The sequence below is a fragment of the Heptranchias perlo genome, chromosome 1, assembly GCF_035084215.1.
Source record: "Heptranchias perlo isolate sHepPer1 chromosome 1, sHepPer1.hap1, whole genome shotgun sequence".
NCBI classification, from domain to species: domain Eukaryota; kingdom Metazoa; phylum Chordata; class Chondrichthyes; order Hexanchiformes; family Hexanchidae; genus Heptranchias; species Heptranchias perlo.
The window spans coordinates 29,771,086-29,782,633 of NC_090325.1; the positions used below are offsets into that span (position 1 = coordinate 29,771,086).

Genomic DNA, 11,548 nt, shown 5'->3' on the forward strand with positions numbered 1-11,548 from the left:
AGGCTTTAATGGGATTATTATCTTTGCAAAAAGGTAATTTCTCTGTTTTGAATTGAATGTTGACAAATCTCACTGAGTACGGGCTTGAGTGAATAATCAATTATCCAGAGGCTTTAGTATTTTTGGGTGGGGTGAGAGTGCATTTTAACTGTTATCTTTTCTCTGCGCTTCAGGCTTGTAAACACAAGTTGGTTGGACTGTCAAACAGAGAAGTTACTGATTTACATTTCTATTGCAGAATGTTAACTGTTGAATGAAGATTATTTATCTGTTAACTTCCTGTGGTGTATTCTGACCTTTTAATTTTCTCTCTTAACAGAAATCTGACCCAGTTGTGTCTTACCGTGAGACAGTAAGTGAAGAGTCAAGCCAGCTCTGTCTGTCCAAGTCTCCAAACAAGCACAATAGGCTGTACATGAAGGCCCGCCCTTTCCCAGATGGCCTGGCGGAGGACATCGACAAGGGGGATGTATCCGCTCGACAGGAGTTGAAGCAGCGCGCCAGGTACCTTGCTGAGAACTATGAGTGGGACGTTTCAGAGGCGCGCAAGATCTGGTGCTTTGGACCTGATGGCACAGGCCCCAATATCCTGGTTGACGTTACCAAGGGAGTTCAGTACCTGAATGAAATAAAGGACAGTGTTGTGGCAGGTTTCCAGTGGGCAACCAAGGAAGTAAGTTCTAGAAGTGCAAGGTACTGTAATGGAGAACATAAACTAAAACTAGAGTTAGGGTTACAATTTATTTTAACACTTGATAGTGAGAAACTGAGGAAATTGAAGGGGGTACTGGGTGGGTTAAAATTATGACCATGCAGTCGTGTACACTTCTGTGTATTCTCTGTGATAGTCTACACTCTGAAATGGCTGCTGATAGTGAACATGTAGCTCATGGGCCTCTGTGCTCTGACTTGTGAACATGGAGGATAATAAGGTGCTACAAACAAAATATTAGATTTTTAAAATAAATTTGCTAAATCTGGATCTAGCTTGTCAATCTTCTAATAATTTAACTTGGCGGGAGAACTCTTCACGTTTCACTCAGTAAAACGGAAGCTTTCTGACTTATTTCTGGCATTTTTTGGGATGGTTCTAATTTCATAAACCAATGTCGGGTTACCTTGATGCAAGTTAGTGTCACTAAAATTTCAGTAAAGTGTAATATCAGTGTATTATATTTTCACACTATGCCCAGTTGAGTTGTGAAAATGCCCATTTGTATACATATTATGTAGATTTCAATTCTTAGCTTTCTCAGCAGGGGTTATTGTTTGAGACACAAAAAAACTGATTATACCCACTGACTATAGAATTGTTTGGAAAGAGAAATAGAAACAAAAATTTACAGCACAGAAGGAGGCCATTCGGCCCATCGTGTTTTAATTTTCTCTCTCAACAGAAATCTGAAATAAATTTTGACGGTTTAAAAAGAATCTTTAACCAACTATAATGGATTATAAATTACCAAAAGTACCCAGCAGTACAGTTGTAGATTCTTTCCTCTGAGCTTGAGTTGGAGAGCTTTTTTCGTTGTTTCTGGTAAACTATGGCATGCAGTATGTATTGTATTTGAAATAAACATCAAGCTCCTGAGTGGTGGTGAGTGTCTGGAACGAGCTGCCAGAGGCAGTAGTAGAGGCGGGTACAATTTTGTCTTTTAAAAAGCATTTGGACAGTTACATGGGTAAGATGGGTATAGAGGGATATGGGCCAAGTGCAGGAAATTGGGACTAGCTTAGTGGTATAAACTGGGCGACATGGACATGTTGGGCCGAAGGGCCTGTTTCCATGTTGTAACTTCTATGATTCTATGAGTGGCTAGATGATTAGAGTCCTGCAGTGGGAGTCTCTGGTCCTCCTGCGTATTTTTCTCGCATAACATGAACTGTTTTCTAGGGCGTTCTGTGTGATGAAAATATGCGTGCTTCACGATTCGACATCCATGACGTGACGTTGCATGCTGACGCCATCCACCGTGGTGGTGGCCAGATTATCCCAACAGCCAGGAGAGTCCTGTATGCCTGTGTACTAACTGCACAACCAAGACTTATGGAGCCCATCTACCTAGTAGAGATCCAGGTACATCTCAACTAATTCCGTATAGTTGCATATGCCTTTTTGGATACATTGAGATAGTAGACAACCTGAAACCATGCTTTGTTTTACAGAATAGATGACAAATACACCACTGCTTTTTAAAATTCAGTATCTTGTGAGAGCTTTTCATTTACTTGATTGCGACTAAATCCTGGGAATTAAACTCTTGAGTCTTCCTCAATATATCACTTCTCGGAATGAGGGCAGATCTGCTTGTGAAACCCCTTTTTTAACCCCACAGTAATCGTGGTATCTATACCTCTCCCACTATTAAATCAATTGCGGTGTTTGGAAGTAGAAATTCCACAGAATAGCAAACTTAAGGCATGAAATACAATGCAACAAGGTATCATCAATTACAATACTTGTTCATCTATTCAAATTGATTAATAGTGCACACTCCACTAAGTAGCAGACTTAATAGAATGCAAGATATTCTGTTTAATTCCTTTAAGTGATTGAGCTAGTATGGACAGAATTGTCTTGTGATTTTGTCAATATTGTTGCTCTACAAGATTAGTGGATTTTTAAAAAATTCATTCATGGGATGTGGGTGTCGCTGGCAAGGCCAGTATTTATTACCCATCCCTAATTGCCCTGAGAAGGTGGTGGTGAGCCGACGTGTTGAACCGCTGCAGTCCATGTGATTTTTATTGTAGCGGGATTGTACAACTGAGTGGCTTGCTTAGGCCATTTCAGAGGGCAATTAAGAATCAACCACATTGCTGTGGGTCTGGAGTCACATAGGCCAGACTGGGTGAGGACAGCAGGTTTCCTTCCCTAAAAGACATCGGTGAACCAGATGGGTTTTTACGACAATCCAGAAATTTCATGCTCACCATTACTGATACTAACGTTTTTATTCTAGATTTTATTTAATTAACTGAATTTAAATTCCCCAGCTGCCATGGTGGGATTTAAACTCATGTCTCCGGGTTAATAGTCCAGGCCTTTGGATTATTAGTCCAGTAACATAACCACTATGAATTGACTTTCAGAAGCTCTGATCTCAATTTTTGTGGTTGTAACCTGCTTAGACAGCTGAAAATTTGATGGGGATTAAAAATATTTGTCTAGCTTCAAGTTTTTTGTACTTATTTTCCTCTTTTTCCACCCTCCCCGCCCCCCGCCCCACCAAAATAGAAAACCTGAAACATGGTTAAAACCATTTAACACAGAGGGTTGTGGGGCTGTGGGGAAATGCATTACCAGCATTAGTGATTGAAGCAGAGGCCTGTGTTAACATCTAATAGGTTAGATATGTGATTGAAGGAAAGGGCAATAAAGGGATATAAGAACAGTGGATGTATGGCATTAAAATTTGCTCGTGTGGAGGGTGACCACTAACACTGACTGACTGGGCTGAACAGCCTGTTTCCTTGTTGTAATTTCTATGTATGTAATGTTATTCTATACCTGAAAAGGTGGTCACCTTTTACAAACTCTACATGCATTACTGTACTATAACAAACCAATAGTTTTGAGTGGCTTTGATTATTGAACCCTTCTACCTCCTCTTCAGTGTGGTGTTTCCTCGGTGATCAAGATTGGAAACTGAGTGCTTTAGGTGCTCTCTACATTCTGTGGTGAAGCAATTTCATAGAATTATAGAAAGGTTACAGCACAGAAGGAGGCCATTTGGCCCATCACATCCGCGCCAGCTCTATGCAAAAGCAATCCAGCTAGTCCCACTCCCCCACCCTTTCCCTGTAGCCCTGCAATTTTTTTCCTTTCAAGTACTTGTCCAGGCCATGATTGAATCTGCCTCCACCACCCCCTCGGGCAGTGCATTCCAGATCCTAACCACTCGCTGTGTTTTTAAAAAAAAAGTTTTTCCTCGTGTCACCTTTGGTTCTTTTGCCATTCACTTTAAATCTATGTCCTCTGGTCCTTGACTCTTCCGCCAGTGGGAACAGTTTCTCTCTATCTACTCCTGTCCAGACCCTTCATGATTTTGAATACCCCTCTCAAATCTCGCAATTATCTCTGTTCCAAGGAGAACAACCCCAGCTTCTCCAGTCTACCCACGTAAGTCCCTCATCCCTGGAATCATTCTAGTAACTCTCTTCTGCACCCTCTCTAAGGCCTTCACGTCTTTCCTGAAGTGTGGTGCCCAGCATTGGGCACAATACTCCAGTTGTGGATGAACCAGTATTTTATAAAGGTTCATCACGACTTCCATACTTTTGTACTCTATGCCTCTATTTATAAAGCCCAGGATCCCGTATGCTTTTTTAACCGCTTTCTCAACCTGCCCTGCCACCTTCGACAATTTGTGCACATATACCCTCAGATGTCTCTGTTCCTGTACCCCTTTTAGAATTGTGCCCTCCAGTTTATATCGTCACTCCTCATTCTTCCTACTGAAATTTATCACTTTGCATTTTTCTGCGTTAAATTTCATCTGCCACGTGTCCGCCCATGCCACCAGCCTGTCTGTGTCCTCTTGAAGTCTATCGCTATCCTCCTCACTGCTTATTACCCTTCCAAGTTTTGTGTCCTCTGCAAATTTTGAAATTTTGCCCTGTACACCCAAGTCCAAGTGGGTGTACAGGGCACAGTTTGGGTCACTAGGGTGCTGTGCTACTATCTTGCTTAAATAACATTTAAGAAAACGTTTTATTCAGAGCGCTGTACTAGTTGTTGAAATTTTATGCCTTTTAAATATTGTATTGTAATTGAGTCCCTTTTCCACAGTGCCCAGAACAAGTAGTTGGAGGCATCTATGGTGTATTGAATAGAAAACGTGGTCACGTGTTTGAGGAATCGCAGGTAGCTGGAACACCTATATTTATTGTCAAGGCTTTCCTCCCTGTAAATGAATCTTTTGGTAAGTATTTTTATCTTTGATTTTTAGGGAAATGCTTATTTATAATCAATGCCAATTGGATTTGAGAGCTGGTGGGAGTTTCTCCTCCTCTTCCGCCCCCTTCCAGCAAAATAAATGGAGCATGTCTGAAAATTGCCAACTGAGATGCGAACTGACAAAGTTCCTAGATATAAAAGTATCTGGCCAGTGTAAAGCCATTGCTAATGGGCCAAATTGTTTTCTGGGATGTATCTTGAGGGCATTTTCAAGACTCTGATCGATAGATTTTTGTTGGGTAAGGGTTTCACAGGATTTGGAGCAAAGGTGGGTAAATAGGGTTGAGGTACAGATCAGCCGTCATCTAATTGAATGGCAAGCTTGAGGGGCTGAATGGCCTACTCCTGTTTCTATCTTCCTCTAATTGCAGAGAAAATAATGTGCACCTCCTGGCATACTGATGTACAGCTTACAAAAACCAGTAAGATTAATATGCGAGACATCAAGGGTTAAATTAGATAACCCCTGAAATTGGGCGCTGGGGTCACGGTGTGCAATTAACCCGTGCCCAGTTGTTGTGATGCAGGTAATAACGTGAGATTCATGCTGCCTGATAATCTGCATGATTGCTGCGTGCAGCCAGCGCTACCTGCACTATTGAATGGCACATGTGCCAGCAGGGGCCCGATATGGGGCGTGGCCAGCACTACTTAAAAGCAGCCTGCCCCTCTTAAAGGGGAGGTGCACTGTCAATTCAGTTGGTGGTGGGGGGAAAAAATGTAATGGCTGGACCTGCGAGAAAGCGTGCACCAAGGTTCTCTGATGACGCACTAGAGGCCTTGGTGGACGAGGTGAACGCACGGAGGACCATCCTGTATCTGCAGAGTGGCAGGAGACCCTCCAGATACCATCTGCAGAGAAAGTGACGCTGGAAGTGAATGCCAGGAACGTTGCACCACACAAGGTCAAGGTGAGTGAATTCAAGTGTCAAGTGGCACATCCTGCCAACTGCTCCACACACGATATTCCCCCGTCACCCACCCACCAACAAACGCTTTCCATCCAAACGCAACGCTGCACTTTGGATGCTGCATCTCACTCTCACATAGTACCACTCTTGCAAGCCACACACCCACAACTCACAGGTCACACAAACTGGCAACTATTCAACCATGACAGCCACATCACCAAACACCTTGCAGGACACTCACTGACTCACTTCCGTCTGTCTTGCAGGAGAAGGTGGCGCATAACAGCCGGCATCAGCAAAGACCTGGGGGAGGATAGGCACACATACACATCCTCACCCCCATGGAGGAAACAGTGCTGGGGATCATTGGGAGGGCCGCCGCTGCAGCCATGGCCACTGGCAGCGCTGGAGGTCTCGACGATGAGGGTCTCTGCATATCTAATGCTCCTTCTCATTTCCCACATCCCCCTCATCCCACAATCTTTTCTGACTTACGTGCTGCAGATGGTGTCAGCACACCCATCTTACTTTCTCCATCCTGCTCCACAACTCAACCCGTTACCCTTTGTCATTGCAGGTACTCAAGAATCGGAGCCGGCACCGTCCGAGGTGGAGGAGGAGATAGACCGTGATAATGAAGTCACACCGTCACTTGATCTGACACTCGCAACCACCAGCTCAGATTCTGACACTACGTGTAATATAGAGGCTAGGTTCGAGGAGGGATCTGCACGTGGTGAGACACGGGCACAGGAGCCGAGGCGGGAGAACGGATACCACAGGTGACAGCTCGCCGGAGGGTGAGGTCGCACACTAGTTCTGCTGCAGAGGAGTCAGATGATGACTTTGATGGGTCAGGCTACAGAAGAAGGTTGATGATTGTACACAGCTAAATGCTTGGTGCACTGGACAGCCTGCCAGAAAGCCTGCGTGCAGTATCACGGGGCATGGACGAGTCCAGCACCAACTTGGTACAGGGTTTTACGCAGAGCTTGGAGCCCATCCTTTCCCACGTGGAACGGGCGGTCACCTCCGAACCCACCATGATGCAGCGTCTGACGACGGATGTCACTGTTTCCATTGCAGCACAAACATCTGCCATCCAAGCTCAAACTGCTGCCTCTGGAGACTACTACTAGCGTAGCTCTGTGTTCCACCTTGGAACGGGGCTTCCAGGGCGTCACAGTAGTCCAGCAATCTGTTCTCCAGCAGATCACCATGATTATTGAGGCGCCACCCCGGAAGAGTGGCAGTGGCGCCATAGCAGTTGAAACTGCTGTCTTCTTTCAGGATGACCGCATTCCTGCTCCCACCCCTGCCACTCTGCCATTGCCTGTGCCGTTGCCTGTCAGCCAGCCAGGCCAGACTGCTGCAGCCCAGGCCGAGATGGTGCAATCTGAAGCCGGGCCCTCCCGGCCCAGAGCTGCTCCTAGTCGTCCTCCACGGCTATCTGCATGCTCAGTCGAAGGCCAGCAGCTTTCCACCACCCATGCTCCAGCCGCTGGGGATGCACCTCGTAGGAGCACTAGGAAAGGAAAAGGCACACGAGCAACAGGCACTAAAGGAATGCACAAGGGTAAATAGTGTAATGTTGTATACATGATTTCATGTGTTAGTTTATAAATTTATATTTGAAGTCACAGTTGGTGGTGGTTTTTATTTATGCGATGAACTGCGGGAGGAAGCAATGTGTAATCATAAGGAGGACGATTGGATGGTCATGTGGGAGAGGAGGTGGGGAGTGTAGGACTGTTGGTGACTCAGGAGGTGTCGTTGAGGTTACTGATATCGCTCATTAATAAGATGAGCACACAGAGTCCTGGCAGACAGGGCCTGTGCACCTTGTTCCTTCTTTGCCTCTTCCTCCATCTCCTTTTCCTCTGGCTCAGGGTCTTGCCGGATAGGTGGTGGCAAGAGCTATCTACTCATAAGGGCAAGGTTGTGCAGCATGCGGCATACAATGACAAATCTTAACACCTGCTCAGCTGAGTACTGCAGGGCTCCTCCAGAGCGGTCCAGGCAGCGGAAGTGTTGCTTTAGGATGCCTATGGTGTGCTTGATAATGTTTCGTTTGGCCGCATGGCTCTCATTGTAGGCCTGCTCTGCACGTGTGCGTGCGTTCCTGTCCGGAATCATGAGCCACCTCATGAGGGATAGCCCTTGTCATCCATTAGCCATCCTTTGACTGCCGTGCCAGTTGAAAGATAGGTGGGACATTGGACTGCCGCAGAATGAAGGAATCGTGACAGCTGCCAGGGAAGCAGGCACTGACCAGCATGATGCACTTGCGTGTGGTTGCACACCAGCTGTACACTGAATAGAAGAAATGGGAGAAGGAGTAGGGCATATGGCCCCTCGAGTCTGCCCTGCCATTCAGTAAGACCATGGCTGATCTTCAACCTCAACTCCACTTTCCTGCCGGATTCCTATATCCCCTAATTCCCCTGCGGTGCAAAAATCTATCGATCGCAGCCTTGAATATACTCAACGACTGAGCATCCACTCTGGGGTAGAGAATTTCAAAGATTCACAACCCTCTGTGTGAAGAAATTCCTTCTCATCTCAGTCTTAATTGGCCGACCCCTTATCCTGCGACTATGCTCTCCAGCCAGGGGAAACAACCTTTCGGCCTCTACCCTGTCAAGCTCCCTCAGAATTTTATATGTTTCAATGAGATCACCCCTCATTCTTCTAAACTCCAGAATGTATAGGCCAGAGAGGGAGTGGAACCCCTTTCTGTTCATGAAGATGGCCAAGTCGAGATGTGGAGCATGCATGGCAATATGCGTGCAGTCACTGTTACCCATGGGGAAGCCAGCAATGCAAGCAAACCCTCCTGCTCACTCATTCTGCTTCTCTCTGACAAGAGGGAATGTTGTGAATCTGTTGCGCAGCTCGTACAATGCCTCAGTGAGTGCCCTTATGCAGCAGTGCACTGCAAACTGAGATGTTGCACATATCGCCAGCAGAGACCTGAAAGATCCAGAGCCGTAAAAGTTCAGCGCCATAGTTACCTTCACAGCCACAGGCAATGTTGTCCTTCCCCTGCTCTGAGGCTGCAACTGTGGCTGCTGCAGTTGACAAATCTCTGTCACGACCTCTTTCGTGACCTGCAGCAGTCAGATGCACTGATCTTCGCTCAGGTTGAGATAAGAGAATTGGTCCCTCTGGGCCCTCATCGGATATGGCCTCCTGCTCAGTGCCCTCCGCCGCCGCCTCCTCCTCCTCCTGGTTGTGATACTGAGCCATACGTACCAGAAAGGTCCGAAGTTTGGACCCAGTTAGCTGGTTTGAGCTGAGACAGTATTGGTGGTGGGGGTGGGAGTTAGATAACTGGATCCTGATTAGGTGACCCTTGCCAGAAAGTTTGTGTGTTTGGACATCAAGTGAGGAAGTGATCAGTCTCTGCTATTAAACCCCACCCTTGCACGTGATCAAATAACCAGTGAATACTAGGCTCAATCATAGAATGACCACTTGAGTAAGGATCTAGAAGGTGGTTTGTACCTGTGGAACCAATACCCTAGCATTAGTGAGGAGAAAACTGAGGAAGATGGGGGTGGTGATTTTTCTGAAAATAAGGGGTGTTACAGTACGTTCATATATTATGTAATTAAATGATAGAGGTGATTAGCTCATTTCAAGCTGTACAAGGGGATTTTTTTTTGTCATTTCTAACCAGGTTTTACAGCTGACTTGAGGTCCAACACCGGTGGCCAGGCCTTCCCTCAGTGTGTCTTCGATCACTGGCAGATCCTACCTGGAGACCCCTTTGAAACAACCTCACGCCCTTGCCAGGTCATAGCAGAGACCCGCAAACGCAAGGGCTTGAAGGAGGGTGTCCCAGCCCTGGACAATTTCTTGGACAAATTGTAAAAACATTGTCCACATCTTGTATTTGTCTTGCCTATATTAGCACTTAATCTTAAAAGCATTACCCACCAAGGAGAACAGAAATGCAACCCAGGTTTTAATAAAAGAAAAAAGTAAATATCCAAGAGGGACTATTCAATATGGAACATATTTAACATCTGTAGCTTAAAAGTTCACCATAAAAACAAAAAAAATGTAAAAAAGATTAACCAAAAAGAGCACAATAAAACAGCCTGTTAAAACCATTTGTTGTGTGTTGGTGATTTATGTTCCTCGCACCACTGCACTTTTGATGCTTTGATAGTTCATGTTCCCACTTGTTTGATAAGGACGCTGATTCAATCACTTGCAGGTCAAAATCGGACAGACCAGTTACAGAATAAAGTTTCCTGAACTCTGTCTTAGTTCTGACTGCTGAAGACTGCCCATAATGCATCTGTGTGGCATTTACACTTCATGCATCACCTTCACTTTGGCTTCTAAGTCAGACTGCCAATTTAGTGTCAAGCATGGACAATGCTGTGCAGGGAACTCTTGCCTACTTTGAGACTTGAAACCTTAATGGCTAGCAGTGATAAGGGGACTCAGCAACAGAACAGATTGAATTCCCAAAAGTGACAGGACAGTTTGCTATACCCTATTGAGGGAACATTGAAAACGTTTTTTATTTTTATATATAAGTCTAGCATTGCCCATAATGCATCAGGTTATCCAGTTGCAAACACATCTCTCCATTTCTCTCCCTCACAATAAAGCACAGGAATCGGGCAAGTATGGGTAAACAACCATTTATATTCAGTCACAAAGGTTGCTTCAACAGCAATGATGTCAGCTACAATATCAAATCAGTAAATACAAAAAAACCTACACTTAGCAGACCTGGATTACATAACTAAAGCATGCAAACCAGATTAAGGGTCCTCAACCAATTTTATAAAAAAGCTTTAAATATTGATATTTTTTCTCTAGTTCCTTCTATGCTACTTTCATGGTTAGAGATGTAACATACCAGGGGCCTGTTTTTTGTGCCCCCTGCTCTACCACTGTGCAGGTGTAGTAATACGTGAGGCACTTTTGTGGGCTGGGCTGTGCTGTAGCTGGATTTGGCTGGTAGGACTATTAACATGGAATGCTTTGCCACAGGGAACGGCTCAGGCAAAGACAATTGCATCTTTTAAGGCAAAATTGGATATAGGGCTCTTGAGAAACTGAGGCAGTGGGATTAGTTTTGGATTGCTCCAGCAAAGACTCAGCACAGGCACAGTGGGCCAAATAGCATCCTCTGCTGTAAGAAAGGAATGGATGCTGATTATAAGGCGGAGGGACATTGCAGAGGTAGAATGATGAAAGGGCGAGCCAATGTAGGCCAGCAAGGACAGGTGATGTAAGCAGGGCTTAGTGTGGAGCAGGAGGTGGCATAGTTTTAGGTACGTTGGATTTTGTAGAGGGTAGAATCTGGCATGGATGGCATTGGTGAAATTGAGTCTCGAGGTGACAACGGTCTAGATAAAAGTTTAGCCAGTAGTTGGCATAAACTAGGAGTAGGTGGAAGTAAACAGTCTTGGTGGTGTACAAGAAGAAAAGGAGATTGAAGATCAGCTCTGGGTTAAATAGAATGTTGAGGTTGCACACAGCCTGATTTAACCTGAATGGGTAGCCGGGGAAGGCAATGGAGTCTAGTGCCAAGGGAGCAGACATTTTGGTGGAGGCTGAAAACAATTTCTTTGGTTTTCCTTATGTTCGATTGGAGGAAATTTTGGTTCATCCACAACATAATGACTGACAACACAGAAGCAGTCATGTG

The 11,548-nt window shown here is 45.2% G+C and overlaps 1 protein-coding gene and 1 non-coding gene across 5 annotated transcripts in view; both read left to right on the forward strand.

Moving 5' to 3' along the window:
• The window catches only part of LOC137321031 (elongation factor 2-like), a 43,528-nt gene extending 33,539 nt beyond the window's left edge, over positions 1–9,989 (forward strand). For 2 of the 4 annotated variants that reach the window (XM_067983165.1, XM_067983191.1), the window contains exons 12-16: positions 320–673; positions 1,895–2,077; positions 4,793–4,925; positions 6,449–6,653; positions 9,554–9,656. In XM_067983165.1, coding sequence (XP_067839266.1) covers positions 320–673; positions 1,895–2,077; positions 4,793–4,925; positions 6,449–6,653; positions 9,554–9,566 — 888 coding nt within the window. In that variant the 3' untranslated portion in view covers positions 9,567–9,656. Of the gene's footprint in view, positions 1–319; positions 674–1,894; positions 2,078–4,792; positions 4,926–6,448; positions 6,672–9,553 lie in introns of all 4 variants that reach the window. The other 2 variants (XM_067983175.1, XM_067983181.1) reach the window with 2 other exon arrangements.
• On the forward strand, positions 812–947 carry LOC137331401 (small nucleolar RNA SNORA5). Its single transcript, XR_010965463.1, has one exon. It is a non-coding gene; the product is annotated as a small nucleolar RNA SNORA5 (small nucleolar RNA).
• Positions 9,990–11,548: the final 1,559 nt, after the last annotated feature.